Raw genomic sequence first — 19,044 nt, 5'->3', positions numbered from 1 at the left:
CGCCCCCCGGCTGGGAGGCATTACCTCATCCGGAGCCTTCCACTGTGGACCGAGACTACGCAAATTCATAAAGCTTATTTAAATTAACAAATAAATATTTCCTTCTTTTAAATAACTTTAAATAATTTATACTATTAATATTATGTTCATGTTTATATTTCATCAAACATTTTATAATATAATGAAAATGATGATTCACCTCTTATATTAATCTCAAATCTATGAACATATGAAATTATTGACATGTTGACGAAAATTGAATACCTTGGTTGACACCTTTTACCGTTAGAACAAAGTTCATGGGATATCATGCAAAATTCGTATTAGATACAATGTCTGAGAACTCGTCAAAATAGAATATGATATTAAGTGTATTATTTAATTGATAAATTTATATACAACTTCATGGTTTGATTAACATTTGATTTAAATTTCAATTTGGTTGTAAGAATTGATCTCTATTCAATTTCACCAACAAAAGGTGTTTAGTTTACTTATTTTAAATCGATTTTAAAACTATTTCAGTCATTAAAGTTTCAATCTAAACCACCTCTCTCGAGTGAGATTCAAATTTAAATTCAATTAATTTGTGATCAAGATATTAAAGACACTAAGTAATCGTTCGGTCGGTCGATTCACTTAGCGCTAAAGAAAACCAACCAACTGATCGAAAAATATTATACATGGTGCATGTGCACGATGCACATATACGTGTGTGCATGTTTGAATGTGAGTGCGTGTGCATATATGCGTGTGCATGTGCGTGATAAAGACATTGCATACGACAACATTTGAAAATATTATATTCTTCTAGGTTTATTAAATTATATAAAATATATACTCTTTTTTCTTCACTAGATTTTTTTATTTTTTTCTTTCATTAGGTTTTTCCCCAAGGCCACTCATTTTACTTGTTCCCATAGGAGTGAGTGACCAAATTGAAAGTTGATGGTATAAAACTTCTATATTTTAAAGGTGCCTTGTCCAATTTTGTAATTTGGCCTTATTTTTGTTTGTTATATTGTATTACCATGTGGTCGGTTTGGTCAATTAGTAGTATGAATGTATCCTTGTCAATTATTTTCATGTCTTTTAAGTCCAAGTATGTTGATGATTTCCCTTCTGAATGGGTAAACTCTACTGAATGTTTGACGCGAGTTGAATCCATTTGTAAGGTAGCTGAACACACTTGATCAATTTATGTATTTCAAGCATGATAATGAGTAAATTTCATGAGTAGAATCCAATTTCAGCTACAATGGAGTTCGTGAAATTGGCATAGAAGTTGTGTCATTTTGTTGTTCGAGTGTAATGAACAGATTAATCCATGGCCTGAAGCCGCCATGTCCTCCGCCCATAGCCAACGGCAGCACCAAGTCATTCAACTCCATCATAAATCGCCTTTCTTCTCAAGGTGCTCACCATCAAGTTCTTCAAACCTATGCTTCTATGCAAAAGACCAGTACCCCACCAGACGCTTACACCTTCCCCAGCCTCCTCAAAGCATGTACCATTTTGAACTTGTTTTTAGATGGTCTCTCACTCCATCAATCTATCATCGTTAATGGGTTCTCTCTCGATTCCTATATTGGGTCTTCACTCATTAGTTTCTATGCCAAATTTGGGTGCATTGATATTGGTCGCAAAGTGTTTGATATAATGCCTGAAAGAAATGTTGTTCCTTGGACTACCATTATTGGGTGCTATTCCCGGGAGGGAGAAATTGACGTTGCTTTTTCAATGTTCAAACAGATGCGGGCCACTGGAATTCAGCCCACTTCTGTTACCTTATTGAGTCTGCTTCCTAGTATTTCAGAGCTTCCTCTTCTTCAGTGTTTGCACTGTTGGATTATTTTGTATGGTTTTGAGTCAAATTTATCTTTATCGAATTCCATGGTGAATGTGTATGGTAGATGTGGCAGCATTGAGGATGCAAGAAGCTTGTTTGAGTCGATGGATTATAGAGACATAGTTTCTTGGAATTCATTATTATCAGCCTATTCGAAAATCGGAGTTATTGAAGAAATATTGCAGCTTGTACTTGGAATGAGGACTGAAGATATCAAACCTGACAAGCAGACTTTTTGCTCTGCTCTGTCTGCTTCTGCTATAAAAGGTGATATTAGATTAGGTAAGTTGGTGCATGGTCTGATTATTAAAGATGGATTAGGTATAGATCAACAAGTGGAGACAGCTCTTATGGTGTTGTACTTGAGGTGTAAAAGTTTGGATCTCGCGCTTAAAGTTTTTAAATCGACTACTGAAAAAGACATGGTCCTATGGACAGCAATGATATCAGGACTTGTGCAGAATGATTGTGCCGACAAGGCATTAAGGGTCTTCTATCAAATGTTGGAATCAAACATGGAGCCGGGTACTGCTACCTTAGCTAGTGCTCTCGCAGCCTGTGCACAACTTGGTTGTTACGACATTGGTACCTTGATTCATGGTTATATATTAAGGCAAGGAATAATGCTAGACATTCCTGCTCAAAACGCCCTTGTCACCATGTATGCTAAGTGTAATAGGTTGGAGCAAAGCTGTGGAATTTTTAATAAGATGGTTGAAAGGGATTTAGTTTCTTGGAATGCTATTGTGGCTGGACATGCTAAAAATGGCTACTTAAGCAAGGCCATCCTTTTCTTCAATGAAATGAGAACAAGCCTTCAAAGGCCCGACTCAATAACTGTGACCTCACTTCTACAAGCTTGTGGTTCTGCTGGTGCACTTTGGCAGGGAAAATGGATTCACAACTTCGTTTTTAGAAGTTCCCTTATGCCATGCATTATGATCGAAACGGCTCTAATTGACATGTACTTCAAATGTGGAAACTTAGAGATTGCTCAGAAGTGTTTTGATTATATGCCACATCAAGATCTTGTAACATGGAGCACACTTATTTCTGGATATGGTTTTAATGGAAATGGGGAGATTGCTTTGAGAAAATATTCAGAGTTTCTTGGCACAGGGTTGGAACCAAATCATGTTATTTTCCTTTCAGTTCTCTCTGCTTGTAGTCATAGTGGGCTTGTTAACCAGGGCTTGAGAATATACGAGTCAATGACTAGAGATTTCCTAATGCCGCCAAATCTTGAGCACCGAGCTTGCATCGTTGACCTGCTGAGTCGAGCTGGAAAGGTTGAAGAGGCATATAGCTTCTATAAAATGATGTTTCAAGAACCCTCAATAGATGTTTTAGGCATACTCCTCGATGCTTGTCGTGTTAATGGCAGCGTCGAACTTGGTGAGGCTATTGCTAGAGATATCTTTGCATTAAAGCCCGTGGATCCTGGAAACTATGTGCAATTGGCACATAGTTATGCATCAATGGGTAGATGGGATGGAGTGGAAGAGGCTTGGACCCAAATGAGGTCTCTTGGTCTGAAAAAACTTCCTGGTTGGAGTTCTATCGAGGTTCATGGAACCAGTTTTTCATTTTATTCAGTTCACAATTCACATCCTAAGATTGAAGAAATAATGTTGACAGTGAAATCATTGAGCAACGATATTAGAAAAATGCATATTGAAAATGAGATTAACAAGGATTTTTGTTGAAACTTCTTGAGATGCAATTGCTCCTCCACCATCCTTAATTTTGTTTGGGCCCTTAAAGGGAAGAGACGAGATAGAAGTCTTGAGCTTACCTAGAAGATGCTGTCTTGAACCAATTGGTAGTGTGCTTGGCATGTTTTTCTACTGTTATTACCATCAATCAAGATGCTAGTGCACATCATGTTTCTCTACATGAGCAGAAAGGTAACTTATTTGTTCATTTTCCATCTCTCTCTATCTCTGGAAAGAAAGAAGAAATGAGAAGGCTTTGATTTGTAGCTTAGGTAAATTACCAAAATCTTGCTTCGAAGAGGAGTGATACTGTGAAAGGACTGAGTTTCACAAGGAAAAAAGTGTTCTCTGGTTGCAGACTATATTAGGTATGGTCTATTCCTCATGGTTTATCATTTTGCACATGCATGAATGTTGAATTTTCAATAAAATATGATATTCTCGTAGTAATGACTGTAATGCTGAAGAAACAGACATCTCAGTAATTCAATCAAGGCATTTTCAGTTGTAGGACTATGCCCCATTATCAATTCATTTGGCGCAACCCCCAAGGCTTGTCGCATAATGAGTTTTCTAGAGAGGGAGCTGATTCTAAGTTGGTGAAAGGGCTTAGAAAATAGAGGATGAGAAACAAAGGTCTTTTTTTCTAAACTATTTTTTTGCCCATTAATTTGCTAACATAAATGACATCTGTACTTTTTAATTTCATATTCAATCTATGACAGATGAGCTAAGCTACAAGCTGAGGGATTGGCTTTTGCCATTGGGAAAATATTGACGAGAGTTTGAATACTTCTTCGATGTTACTCTCATGGAGTCATGGAGATGGGAATTTTCTGTGTCCAAAGAAGAGTCTGGTGTATATATTATTTCCCATTGTTTCAAATTTTTATTGACTCTGTAATGTTGTATTTCATTTCATATTTACGTGTATTCACAAGCTTTCAAGATATGCATGATGATATCTAAATTCTGCATGAACAAGATATTTATTTATCGCTTGAAAAAAATATTTTTCTCCTGGAAGAAGTGTATTTTCTAAATTCTGCTTTTGAAAATGCATATTCTTGATTATGTAGAGATTATAATAGCAGGAGTTCCTGGTAATTGTTTTGTAGTTCACGTTTTGCTCGAGTTTCTAAGCTAGGAAATGTAATAAAGGTATGATGATAGTATTGAGGATTGGTTGGTTAAACTTCTGCAAGGTTGGTATTTCAAGGGCAAGACAAAGTTCCTGTAGATTTGCACAGCTAAAGCCCTCCTTTGGAACACTTAGATCGAAAGGAACTCTAGAGTTTTTGATGATAGAATTCTTCTTTTGATCTCTTTTGTGACGGTGTACAGCTCACTTCATCTTGGTGGTAATTCTGAAATTACAGCCTCTTTATATTATTCGAGATTGGAGAATTCTTCTAAAGTAGTCTTTTTGTTTGGGAGGAGGTTTTCTCGTCCCCTGCATTTAGGCTGTTTTGTTTTTTCTTTTTGTCTATAAAAGGTTTCTTATCAAAAAAAAAAAAAAAAGATAGTAGTTTGAGAAAACCATGGAAACACCTCCATGAATATTGAATAGTTATTCTCGTTTGCAGGGTTGCAGTTTCTTTATGATCGTTTATATTGGCAGTGGTAGATGATAGGCCTCCGATCAGAAAAGTACATTCTAGAAAGAGAGGGAGAGGGGGAGAGCAGCCGATGTAAGTGGGATATGAGCAAATTCTGTTAGAGCAGTGGGTCCAACTTAGATGGGCAATATAGTAATCGGTAGTATACGATATATGTTGGCTAGGAGTGGAGGTAGGGGCATCTTTTGTCTGATTTTGGGTAGGATTAGTGTAGAGAAGACTATAGTTTAACAGCTATCTGTACATGCTTTTCAAATAATACCCTTAAGTCTATTGACCACTTGTTATATCAAGGGTCAACCATAGTGGGAGAGTTGGGGTATGCAACTTCTCTGCATCATCTAAGCTAGTAACAATACATTGTTGGCAAATTACAAGTAGTAGGAAGTAAGTTTATGCTCTTGATAGAACCAAAGAACTGAAGTAGTATTGAAAGATAGCAATAGAGAATTATAAGAATCCCAAGTCATACGAGGTATTTTGACTCCCCCTCTTGAGATCACTCTATTTATACCCAACACATACTAACAAATTCTGACTAATTACTAATATATCCTCAGTATTAAGTATCCATTCCTACTTTACTAGTGGGATTCCTAATAGCTCTTTGAATAGATCTCGCGTATTATTTCTTATTTACACGTAATATCGAGTTACAAAGGAAGTCTCCTTTAATAACTTAAAGCAGCAGGGAGTTTGTGAATATTGTATATGACTATTTCATGCAAGTTAGAAGGTATCTTGTATTTGGATCATTATTCTTATTTTTGGACCATTTCTCAATTTGTGCGTGTCATCCTTGCACAGGACCCATGCTAATCTTCCTTGCATCATTCCAATTTTATCGGATCATTTTATCCGATGTCCTTGAAGGGACTATTATTATTATTATTATCATTAGTGACGAGGTCGAAATGGAGAGATATGCACTTTATGTAAAATTAAAATCCATTGAACTTTGCTGTCACTAACAGATGGATATTTAATTTACAATATGTGAATATGTTAGTTTCTGCTTTCTAAACAACTTGCAGAACATTACTTGAGAAGCAAAAAGGAATTGATCATTCTCATGACAAGAGGATTGGAGATAATGATTGATCCTACCAATTTTCTTGACATCATTTTGAAGTATTTCAACTTCTGTATAAAGGAGAAAAATGACAGTGGAACATAATATATTTTCCTCACATTTTGGTAAAAAGAATCTATGAAATTTTGTTCTCATAATCTTTCTAACAGACTTTAGTGTTTCTTTTCATTCTCATGATCTTTCTTGGCACTTTATTAAACTAAAGTATTATTGTTGAACAGCTAGAATGTGTAGCTCGTGATGTCGTTGGCTTCCGAAATATTCATAATAAGTCACAGGTAGACATCGGAGGGAGGATAGAAAGATTTGAGTCGAAATCTTCCGAACCAAAGCTGAAGAAGAAAAACAAAAGCAAAATGAAACCAGAAGTTGCAACCAACTTGTAGTGTCAATCATGTTAGATTCGTGATGGTACACTTCTAGCCCTATATATTTATTTAAACCAGAATTACATGTTAATGTTCCATGATTTTCCATTGAAATTTTAAATATGTAAATAACCAAAGATGCTTATATGATATAGATGTGTGCAAGAATCTGTGTGAATACTCTCATTCCCTCTGTAGTTTCCTTTGGAACAGCAAGAATGAGAAAAAGTAAGAGCTAGAAATTACTGAATAGATTAGATTCACCAATTTATTCAATGTGGACATAATTTCTTCCAATTTCACAAAAAAAAAAAAGGACTTTTTTTGTTCTCTTTTTTTTCCCCCTTCTCCCTGATCCATAAAGTAGCCTTAGCATGTGACTTGGACAGGTGCTTTATTTGAAATAGAATATGGAAATGGGGCTCTTTCCCAGTGCTAGAGTTTTGAGGCCCCAGAAAGATTCAGTGGGAAGCTGCTAAATAGGATGGGGTATAATAGTTTACATGCTTTGCAAAGCAACATATTGTAAATTATTAACATTGTGGGGATGAAGAATAATGTCACAATATTTCCAAAATATACATATGTATGTGTGCATATGTATATTATAACATTCCAAACTGACACTTGAGTTTAAAAAAACAATGCAAGAATCTTCAAGGAAGGGACCATTTTAAAAAGAAATTGCCCCCTGATGCTAAATTTAAGAAAGTAACAGTATTTGCTTGTTTGGGAAACATCTTTTAATGTCAACTTAAGTATGACAATTCATTCTTCCTCTTTGAGGAAAGTTAACAATGTAACTTTGTTAGCTCACCTCAGGTTTGGCCCATTTGAGGGATATTTGGAAGGATTAGAATAGAGGACAAGTTTTGGGGGTAAAACAGTAACCGCCCCTAATAATCTTTTTAATTTTGAAGCGAACATTTTAACTTCTCATCTCTCTCTTGTTATTAAGTCCACGTCCCAAACATGAGCTACACAAATCTGCACCCCAAGCATAGGTTATCCAAATCCAAGCTACACAACTCCCTCAAATCTACCCCGAGTCTAAACATTATTAGGCTTGAGATGCTAAACTTGCGTCCCTCCAAGATTGCATATTCAAATTTCATAATAAAGGAGAAAAAGTATCTTCATTTTCTTTTTTACTTTCATTTTCACGTTTTCTTTTTCATTTTAACTTGTTTGAGTTGGTGGTTGGGAGAGGTCATTTCAAAGGTCCAAAGAATTTTAGAAAACCATATTCCGTAGTCAACTATCACAGCCTGTGACTTATAATGGTTACAAAACATAATATTCCAACAATCCTTCTTGCGATTCTCCACCCCTACCATCTCCCTTTTAGTTTTCTTCTCTTTGTTTCTTGTTTTTTCGTTTTCGATTAACCATATCATGGACCTCTGTCTCTCGAGATACAATACTTTTTATCGTAACTAATGAACACGTGAATGTCTTACTCTTTTTAAGAACTTGAAACAAAAAATTTATTGAAATAACGTACACTAGAAAAAAGACAAAAGTTTTTAACTAAGATGGTTATTTTTTAAAGAATGTTTTTGTCTCAACAAATCTATTATAGTTGAATTTGAACTTTTCATCGAATTTCTTTTTTTAGTACAACAACTCGTGGGTTGAGATTCAAACACACGACTTTTCGATTGGAGATACATGTCTTAACTAGTTGAGTTAAATTCAAATTGACAAGTTTTCATCAAGAGTTTAAGGTTATCTAATTGTTTCATCGTGCCATATGAGAAGAAACACAATTGTGTGCTTCCTATGACACTCTTTAACTATAACTAGTATTGTCAATCTGAGCACAACTCAATAAATAAAACATTAAATTATATTTCGAGGTCGAAGGTTCATCCACTACCTCCACATTTGTTGTACTAAAAAATTGTAACCAGTACCAATAAAATTTAAAAATTAACTGGGTTACATAATTATTTATTTGTATTTGTCAAATCCTCGCTTTATGTTTTCTAGATAATATGAGAGAAACAAGTATCATACTTTTAGAATGTTATTTTCCAAACACATTTCAAACATAACTTTATAATTACCAATAGGATTATATCTAATAGACCTTGCTTCCAATGATTTGAATCCTAAGAATGTGTGGGACCCACAAAGGAAAAAAAAAAAAGGAGAAAGGAGGAAAAGAAATATTAAACCCTTATAATAGATTAAAAAGCATGGTCCTAAAAGGCTAAAACCCAACAAGAAAGTATATGTTATATGGTTTGATCCATTGTCACATCATTGCATTGAAATTGATCAATCCCTAATGGATTCCACTGTCCTTTTTGTGACAGATATGAAACCACAATTCAATTCATGTGTCAAATAAAGTCCTTCTCAACTCTCATTGGTATGTTTCCATGGCTGAGACCTCACAAGATGCTGTCTCACAAACACCAAAATTCTATTTTACCTTTTTCTCCCCCAACATTTGGTAGTCATCATTGGATTTGAACTCCTCCCTCTTAATTACCTTAGCCTCTTTGGACCAAATGAGCCACTCATGATGATTAATTTCCTAATTATATTTCCATCTTCTTTTCCTTTTAACATCCGACCAAAACAATCTCCACGTATTAACTTTTCATCGATACGTCGATATTTCTAATATATCCATAGATTCGACATTTACATCAGAGATTAATCGAAATTTCTATAGTATCGTAAAAAGATAGACAAAATATCAACAAAATATCATTAAAATGGACATAACATTAATAATAAAAATTTTAACTTATTTAAAAATGGTGAGATAATTGTTGTCAATTTAAATATTTTTCATTAATTTTTTTATTTTTTTGAAATATTTATTGATATTGACATTGTGTCAATAAGTTTATCGACATTTCTATAAAATTGATACCTCAACATTTTCATAGACACCGACATTTAAAACCTTGTCTCTTATTTAATTTTCTCTATTTATTAAATATCTATAATAAACTTTTAAACTTACGAGATTTAAATTTTTTTGGGTTCAGTGATAGTTTACCGTGGAATTAGAGCAAGAGATCTAAGTTCAAACTTATGTAATGTGATTTTTTTCTCATAATGACTATTAATAATCACTTGCCCAGCCTTATGCTAATTTTCAAATTTGACCACTCGTAAAGGAGAGTTTTAAATATTTATTTAAAAAAAAAAGTAAAATTACCATAACTCATTAGCTTAGCATTTTGATCCTTAGTAGCAATGTCACAGTTTTAGCTCAACAGTCATTCACATCTGCCTCAAACTAAGAGGTTCTGAATCCGAAACCCCTTCCTATACTAAAAAAAACCTTTTATATTTATTGTTACTTTTCATACTCATTAATTTCATAGCATAAGTTTTTATATTTTAATTAATTTTTTTTAATTTGACCGATTTGTGTGGATTACTTAAAAAGAATATGGGTTTGAAAAGTATTATATTGAAAAGTACACAAATCTATGTAATATATATATATATTGAAAAGTATGTAATTTTTAAAATTAACAACATAGAAAAGCTAAAAGAGCCTGCATGTGACATCCCTTTCTCAAGTTATATTATTTGACCCTCATTTGGTTTCTAGTGAAGAGAATGCACTTTTATTCTAACCAATATATATACACACATTACACACTCTTTTTTATTGCAAAAAGATAGATCTTGTTTTTCAACTTTATAATAAGATGTTGCATGAATATGTATATTATCTCTTTATGTTAAAAAATTTATATTATTTTAGATGGCGTTTTTACATTGTATTGATGATGATAATGTACGAAGTCGATTTTGGTTGGAGTTGATTTAACTAGGTCTATTTGATAAGTGTTTTTGTTTTTTATAATAATTTTTAAGAAACATTCAACAAAATCAAGTTTCTTGTTTTTTGTCATGTTTAATTTTTTTTTTCAAAACATAAATATAAGCATTAATTTATCGTTTTTGACTTATAAAAGTATAATAAATATTTGAAAAAATAAATAAAACGTAAAATTATGATTATTTGATTTTTAAAAAATTACATTTTCATATACAATTTTTACTTTTTAATTTCAAGTTATAAAGACAAGAAATAAGAAAATGTTGTTAAACATGTTTTTGTTTCTCTTTTCAGCTTAAAAAAATAGAAAAAAAAAAAAGAAACGAATGCAGTTCATTTTTCAGTTGAGAAATAAGAAAAAAAAAATAATTACTTTACCAAATGTAATTTAAAAAATTTAATGGTTGAAATTGAATATAGAGATATTAGTTTCATGGTTTGGTAGTGTTTGTTGGAAGAGAGAGTTGAGAACTGGCCTATAGAATTTTCAATTATTCAATTTTGTCTTAATTAATTAATTAGTTCTTAATTTTAGTTAGTGAAATAGATGTATCAATTTTTTATCCTAAATTTTCATTTTTATGGCACCTTACAACTTTGGTAAATATTTCAATCTTTACCTGAAACTTGAAAAGTATTGCCATCCTTACTTGAATAGATGTTCTAATTTTGACCTCGTGAAAATGATTTTTCGTGTCAAGGATAGTTAACAAAAGTATTTTCATGCATGTTGAATAGATTATGAAACATATAATGAGTACGGAAATTGGAAGGACGTAACAGAGTTAGTTTTTTTAATTAAATTTTTTAGTTTTGATACTTTATACCTACAATAATTTTGATTTTGTACATGGATCAAATTTTATTTTGTAGAAAAATTAATTTCCACTAAAATGAATGGGTATTCGAAGATTTTTATGTTTTTATTTATTAAAATTATTTGGTAAGATAGTGAAAATTGAATAGGAGATAAAAAAATTGAGACACCTGCCCAAATCTAAAATTCAATTTTGATAAAATAAAAAATTTATAGTAAAAATTAATTTACTCGCAAACTTCATAAGTAAAAATTAGTTTTTAATTTTCATAGATTGATTTATGAATATAATTCGACACCAACATTAATTATTCAAGTAAGCTTAAAACTTAAAAGTTATAGGATGACAACTTTTTAATGTGAAAAATTCATAGAATAATAATTTAGTAAATTCATAATTTGAGATAAAAATAAATGATCATATGAACCATGTGTGTAGTTTTGATTGGATGTTTCAATTTTTTTTGGCATAAAAAGCTGTTCATTTGAACCAATATTCTTTATTTCTTGGGAATAGGGAAAAATATCAAAAGGAAATGTATAAAATAAGTATGTGAATATCTTTTGGATTTTATAGTTTAATATCTAATCATATAACTTTTTGTGTAATTAAAAACATTATTACTAATAAATAGGTGACCCACGCCATTCTAAGCTTTTAAGACCTGTTTACTTGCTCGCAATCGTAATTAAAGAATCGTAATCAATAAAACATGGGACCCACCCTAAATTTTGAAATTAGTCCCAAAAAATGCGCAATTCCATTACACGCAAAATAGCTGTGTAATCCATTTCAATTCTTTAATATGTGGACCCACAATACATTTTTTGGTAATTTGACAACCAATGTCATTTTCTTTTTCATGTAGACTCACGATTTTCAATTGCTCCATTACCGCTTTTCCTCTTCTCATTTGACTATTTGTATTATAAAATTATTTAATTTTAGATTGAACTGGTAAAATAAAATTTATTATAATAAATAATGTAATAATAATATTAAAAAAAATTTAGACTTAAATACAAAATATATAATTTATTACTATTAAGTAAAATAATATAAGTAGATCTAAAAATTATTATAAATAATTATTTTTTTCAATATAAAAAATTTCATAAAATCCTTTTTAATTAATGTAATTTTATATTAGTTATAAATATATAAAGGTATTTTGGTAATATGTCTGATTACGATTCCAGATGGAAGTAAACACCATGAATTGGTTTCTGATTCCGATTTCATATATGTTCAGGTAAATAACATCAATGGAATAACATTCTCATTCCGATTGATTTTCATTACGATTTATTTTCATTACAATTGAGGGTAAGTAAATAGGGCCTCGATAGCTACTTCATGGACGGAATCCAATGGTTCTCAAATATACTCAATTTAAGTTAGAGATTTTTCCAATCACTTAAAAATTTTGAATGAGGTAGAATTTTTTTTTTTCATAAGAAATAAATGCTAACTCAATCAAAATTTTTAGGGTTACTTCATAAATAAAAGCAATGCACTTCTTTAAAATATTAGTCTAAAATTACAACATTAATTAGTCACATCTATATTTTGGTACATGGATTTGTTTTTTAATTAGTCACATATATATTTTGGTATATGGATTTGTTTTTTTTTTTGCCAAACTATAGAATTATTAATTCCCTATGAATTCCACAAACTCAATCTTATAAAACTCAAATTTTATATACTATATATTAATTTTACAAATCATAAATGTTCAAAAAATAAAATACATTAGTCATTAAACATAAAAGTGTAATTGTATACTTTTTTTTACATAATTAAAATATATATGGCACAAATCCAAACCGTTCTAACTTTAAAATGATTAAAATAGTGAGTTAATAAGTGAACACGCAATCTATGAAAATTTTTTAGTTTTCAAAAAACTCCGGTGAGAAAAGAAGATTGAATATTTTTATTTATTTATTTTTTAAAACATATATCTTTATTTAAGTAAAATAACATAAGACAAAATTTAATTTCAAGCGATAAATCATATGATAGTGTTGATAAAGTAATTTATTTATTGTGAAGTTGATGATGATCATTAGATTGTGTGAAGTTGGACGGCTATTAAGTGTTGTGGAAAAAAGTAAAAGTAGGAACGGATGTAGGTTATAAAAACTCAAAAAGAGTATGGGGAATGGGAACATGCCACGTGATCCAAATGGGGTGTGGCAGAAGAACAAATGGTGCTCTGACGTCACACTAAAGCCAAATTAAATAATATATTTCTGAAGTTTCCATTTTTTTCTTCTTTTCTAGATGACGTAGCAAAATAATTTCTTGATCTCTTAGGCACGAGTATCTATTTAGTTTCTAAAATTTCAAAAACGAGATTTTTAGTCTACGAATCAGTTAATTAATGTAGCAGTTATGTTATTGACTTTATTTGATTAATTTGGTGATAATACTTCTATGTTGTTGAACTTTTACCTCTTTCCTTGAACCTCATTGTTGCCCACCATCCCTCTTATCATCAATCTCTGTTGCATCATCATCGAAGAACTCGGTGATGCTCGTTCCAGTCACATTTGAAACAAGGAAGGGTTTCTTGTCTATATCTATAACAAGGAGCTTTTCTCGTCTCATATCTAAAGAGAGACACCTAAGGTTTCAATGATTTGTCGGTTTTTGGAGATGGATGACTTTAGACGAAGAATAAGGAATGTTGGTGAGGGTTTAGCGATGAAAATAGGAGGGTGATGGCGACGACGACTAGCAATGATGAGGTTTGTTAGAGGAGGGGGAGAATGAGAGATAGGAGGTCCAATAATTAGCGAAAAATATTATTAAATTAATATATTTTTTCAAATCAACAAATATAATAACAACTTAACCATCCCTGTCATCTTAACTTTAGCTAACTCAAAAGAGACCGGGATCATTTAGAACATTTTACTAAATCTCATGAATTAAAAGAGCTTGTTTTTAAACCTTAAAATCAAATAGACACACTTATTCCAAGCCCATAGGACCAAAAATATGTCATAAATTATATTATTTATACAGACAAATATTGAAGAATTAAAGTTCCAACGAAAGTCAAATATTAAAGAATTTTATATAAAATTTCGTCCCTATGCATATATATTTTTTCTTAATTTCAAATTTGTTTCTATGCTTCTTTAAAAATTTTCTCGTTATTTCTCAAAAAGAAAAAAATTCCCATTCATGACATGATAAGTTATTCAGACGTGAGAAATTTACTTCATTAATTGATATTTGTTCCAGTAACAAGAGGTTTAACGAGTCACATTTATTTTATAGAAAATGAACATTAGTTTGATTAAAAAAAATAATAAAGGAGCTATAATTAATTTTATTTTTTAATGCAACAAATAATCAATTGAATTTTTATGGCTTCTTTAAAAGATAAAATTACAAACATTCAGTTAACATTGAATTGATGTTATGTAATAAAATTTTTAAAAATATAAAGGCGTATTGTCGTATGTTATGCCTTTGATGGTAGATTATAAGAATATATACTCATGTATATTATCATAATTATGTGTGTTAATATACTAGATAATATATATGATATAAATATTGATATACTAATGATATACCTGATATATTGCTTTTCTTTACTTCTCTTTTCTGTGTTCAGTTTCTCTAATTTGATCGTGTTGTATTTATTTATAGATTTTTAAACAAATATATGTCTTTTGTAACTTAAATATTTGTCTTCTATACTTTATACAAATATACTTAATTATGAATGCTGATATACCAATGATTACATGATATGAATGTTGATATACCATTATTATATCTAAAAAGATAAAATGAAACATTTGCCTATTTACAAAATTTAAAAATCATTGCTATAGATATTAAAAGTTTTATACTAATGTTTTTTTAGTACAATCTATGAAGGTGGGGATCGAGTTCATAACGTGTTAGTTCGAGATATATATCAATTATCGTTGAACTAAGCTCGTTTTGACATGTACCAATACTAAAGTAAGAATATTGGGAATCTAGCGTCTTAAAATCATATAAAATTTGGAACTTTGTAAATTGGAACTTTGTAAACATTTATTGTTGTTGAGTCGAGACCAAGTTGAAGTTGAAATTTAACGAATTTGGAAATATTGATATTTTTTATATTATTTAAATTGTTTTTTTTCTTTGAGTCTATTAATTAGTAGAGATTCCCGTTCTCCTTCCTTGAAGCTCTGTGAGCACCAAAATCAAAATCATGGAATCCCAAATTCCCAATGCACACTCCGAAACCGAGCTTCAAACCTCCATTAATGGCGTATCTCTCGATTCCACCGATCTCGACCTCTCTTTTGAAGATGTCGATAGCGCTTGCTCCACTCCTTACGTCAGTGCTCCTTCCAGCCCCGGCCGCGGCCCCGTTTCCGGCTTCTTCTACAGTGCTCCGGCCAGCCCTATGCACTTCGCCATCACTTCCTCCTCCTCTGCTCTGCCTCTCTCTTCTGCGTCCATGGAGAATCATTCCTCTTCGTTCGAGTTCGATTTCTCCGCTAGGTTTGGCTCCTACGGCGGCTCGAGCTCCACGGCGTCCATGACCTCCGCCGATGAGTTGTTTCTCGACGGGAAGATCCGTCCGATGAAGCTCTCGACTCACTTGGAGTTGCCGCTGGCGCCATTGCTGGACGTGGAGGTTGGGGATGAAGAAGGGGCGGGAATCGTTGAGTTTGTTCGAGGGAGGGATCTGCGGCTGCGGGATAAATTGCAGCGGCGAAGAACTAGATCTATGTCTCCACTGAGAAACGCGCCGATTGAGTGGACGGAGAGCGAGAGTGGGGACGGAATCAATGTCGAATGCTCTGTAACTGAGAAGGAAATTTTGGAAGGAAGTGAAGTGATCGAGAAGGTTGAAGAAATTGCATCCAATTCTGAGGCCAGTACTCCTTCGATTTCTGCTTCTTCCTCGAGATCGTCTTCGGCAGGAAGGAACTCGAAGAGATGGGTTTTTCTGAAGGATTTTCTGTACAGAAGTAAAAGCGAAGGGAGAAGCAACAACAATTTTTGGTCCAACATATCCTTTGCTAATGTGAAAGAGAAGAAATCAGCGGCAAACCAGAGCTTTGGCAAGCAAAAGTTCATCAATCCATTGGCGGGTCGTTCCTCAGAAGCGAAGAAAGCAAAAGGAACAGTGGGAGCAAAGAAAGATGGGGCAGGGAAGCCTGCAAATGGAGTTGGAAAGAGGAGAGTGCCGCCATCGGCGCATGAGCTCCATTACACAGCTAACAGAGCTCACTCGGAGGAGATGAAGAAGAAGACATACTTGCCTTACAGACAAGGCTTGCTAGGCTGCTTGGGGTTCAGCTCAAAGGGATATGGAGCTGTGAATGGCTTTGCCAAAGCTTTGAGTTCTGTTTCTTCCAGGTAAAGTCTCTTCTCAGCTTAGAATGAAAAAAAATTCCATAGATTATTGATGACTGGTTTCTTTAACCCTCTTGTTAAGGTTCTCCTATAAAATAATGTCTTCTTCTCCGTTTTAGTGTGAAAGAAAAGGCTGCTCTGAGTGATGGGGTTCTTCCTGGTGAACCCATTTTTGCCCCAATATGGTGGCTCTGTAAATTTATCCCTATGAAATATGAATTAGTTCTTACTGCATCTGTCTAATTCTCTCTCTCTCTCTCTCTCTCTCTCTCGAAAGAAAAGGGTTGATGTTGAGTTCCATTTAGATTTTAAGCTGATCTCAACAAATCTTACTTAGTGGTTTTGTGTTCATGTAAGAGAATGACTTTTGTGTTAAACAATGCCCCATGGCCATGCTTGTCAATTGTCATCAGGAAGATAACACAGTTTTGCATTGGGACAACTTTTCTTTTGTTGCCTCTAATCTTAGGTCCATGTTTTTTATGGTTATGTACACTTTATTTAGAGCATGTCAATTGCAGGGATGATTGGAAAACAAGAGGTGATTGCGAGTGGCCATTTGGTTGGGAGCCTTTCTAAAATTCAACTTTCTACTTTTGTCTTCATAACGTGTTTTAAGATAGCTTTTGGGTAGCTTACAAAGGTCAAGATTGGTTAAGACAATTTTTATTGTTATTTTATGAAAGCAAATTAAAGATATCATTTTTGGTCCCTACCCTATATTTCAAATAAGGTCTTAGCCTCTCAAATTTTCTGTTTGGTTTCAAAATTTTGTATAAAAATTTATTTTTGTCTTAACTTTTCATTAATAATTTCTCTGAGACTTAAATTTATTTAGAAACTCCACTTTACATGCTACTTTCAAACACTTGTCCATACAGTAACTTCTTTAATCAACACAAGAATCTATTAATCAATGTGCCTATGTGTAGGTTTTTGTTAAATAATTTATTAAAAGATTAACGATAATGGCTAAAAGGTTTTTGTATGCAAAGGAGATAGTAAAATATAATGTTTAAAAGTTTAAAAATCAAAGTAAAATATAAACCTGTGAAGGAAAGAAGTGCTTATCAAGTCATGTTTTCACTAGATTTTTGTTCTAGATGTTATTTTCATAGATTACACACCAAAACAGCTTCATTTATTTGCAAGTATGGTTTTTTTCCTTTCTTTTGGGGGTTGGGGGTAATCTGAATGGATATTTGTCTTTCTGGACATTGATGTATAAAGCAGTTTCAGATAATGACGCTGAGCCAAACCCACACAGTTTGTCTACTTCTTTTGGCTATTATTGAATTGGCAACTTCTCTTTAGGTTCCATCTTTTTCCTGTCAGTCTTCTTCATGTGATGCTTAAATCATTGTTTGCTATTACCTCTCCATATTTGGAAATTCATGTGAATTGGTCTAACATGTGAATTCAAGTATTATTGAAGTCCATCATTTGAATCTTGGTGGCCTCTTATTTTAGGTAACAAACACTTTACTCTTCTCTAATAGAATCTGAAAGATTGTCTCATAAAATTAGTCAAAATGCATATAAACAAGAACAATCACATTTCTCTTACATTATAAATCATGAGTACCCTGTTTTCTTTTCACTCGGTCAAATAGTTGATTTGAGAGCTTATAAAGCATATTGCTCACAGGTTAGGTTTGTATAGTCTGAAATTATGAATCCAGTCTACATTTTGTAGTGAGTTTACAGATTAGAGGTGGACTACTTAAACTTAGGCTTGCACACTCATCTTCTAGGTGGCAATTTTTCAAATTACAAATAGATAAGGTTATATAAGTTGCAGTTTCTGTAATTTATTCTTTAGCTGTAGGTAGCTTATTTGCATGATTTGTTTTGATGAGAGTGGGAAAAAAGGTTGCAAAATTTGGAGTTAAAAACAGTAGGAAAATCACATCAGTGGTCCTAGCTCCATTATTGCCATGAGGATTGGTGTTGGCTTGTAATCAATCAGACATATTACTGATGCAAAAGAAAAGAAGAGAAAAGAAAAGAGCAATGAGTTGGGTCACTGATGTTGATTGGTCAAAATCTAAGGCTTACTGACATTGAAATGAAGAGGCCCCACTGTTTTTATTGTCAATAGGTACTCTCTGAATATGCCACCTACCTTAGTCCCCAAAAGTCCTTTCTGCATCATTTCTCTTTTCTCACCCAACTTCTCTCTTTCTCACACTCTCTCTTTTCATCAAATTACCATATTAGTTCTTATGGTCTGTAATTGTGATTCATTTTGATTCAGTTCTTGAGGCCTTAGAGAGTTTCAATTCGGTTCCTATGAATCTTTCTCATGAATAGGCAGGGAGAGCTTTGCAATGTCACATTTTTCATTTTGTTAGTACTCTTTTCCATTAAATTACCA

The 19,044-nt window shown here is 32.6% G+C and overlaps 2 protein-coding genes and 1 non-coding gene across 5 annotated transcripts; 2 read left to right on the top strand and 1 right to left on the bottom strand.

The window, feature by feature from the left end:
- The first annotated feature begins 909 nt into the window (after positions 1-909).
- Positions 910-6,825, top strand: LOC111026115 (Tetratricopeptide repeat (TPR)-like superfamily protein). 3 transcript variants are annotated; one of them, XM_088126128.1, is made up of 5 exons: positions 910-3,756; positions 3,832-3,932; positions 4,070-4,200; positions 4,290-6,380; positions 6,498-6,824. In XM_088126128.1, exon 1 carries the CDS (start codon positions 1,312-1,314, stop codon positions 3,553-3,555), a length of 2,244 nt encoding a protein of 747 aa, XP_087982254.1. In that variant the 5' UTR covers positions 910-1,311; the 3' UTR covers positions 3,556-3,756; positions 3,832-3,932; positions 4,070-4,200; positions 4,290-6,380; positions 6,498-6,824. The 3 variants fall into 3 exon arrangements, with proteins under 3 accessions (XP_087982254.1, XP_022159806.1, XP_022159804.1); XM_022304114.2 differs by having other exon boundaries at positions 3,837-3,932; positions 4,290-6,825; XM_022304112.2 differs by having other exon boundaries at positions 4,290-6,824.
- On the bottom strand, positions 5,945-6,047 carry LOC148211096 (U6 spliceosomal RNA). The gene has a single exon (XR_015792079.1). It is a non-coding gene; the product is annotated as a U6 spliceosomal RNA (small nuclear RNA).
- An 8,568-nt stretch (positions 6,826-15,393) lies between the features above and the next one.
- Positions 15,394-16,932, top strand: LOC111023375 (uncharacterized). The gene has a single exon (XM_022300803.2). The coding sequence runs from the start codon at positions 15,511-15,513 to the stop codon at positions 16,672-16,674; it is 1,164 nt and encodes a 387-aa protein (XP_022156495.1). The 5' UTR covers positions 15,394-15,510; the 3' UTR covers positions 16,675-16,932.
- Positions 16,933-19,044: the final 2,112 nt, after the last annotated feature.

The sequence above is a fragment of the Momordica charantia genome (genome assembly GCF_013281855.1).
Source record: "Momordica charantia cultivar OHB3-1 chromosome 6 unlocalized genomic scaffold, Mcharantia_2.0 BLBB01000006.1, whole genome shotgun sequence".
NCBI classification, from domain to species: Eukaryota; Viridiplantae; Streptophyta; class Magnoliopsida; order Cucurbitales; family Cucurbitaceae; genus Momordica; species Momordica charantia.
This window is presented reverse-complemented; position numbering and strand designations above follow the sequence as displayed.

Bases quoted from the DNA above. Each gene is read 5' to 3' on its own strand.
- LOC111026115 (XM_022304114.2), top strand. From the start codon at position 1,312: ATGAACAGATTAATCCATGGCCTGAAGCCGCCATGTCCTCCGCCCATA.
- LOC111023375 (XM_022300803.2), top strand. From the start codon at position 15,511: ATGGAATCCCAAATTCCCAATGCACACTCCGAAACCGAGCTTCAAACC.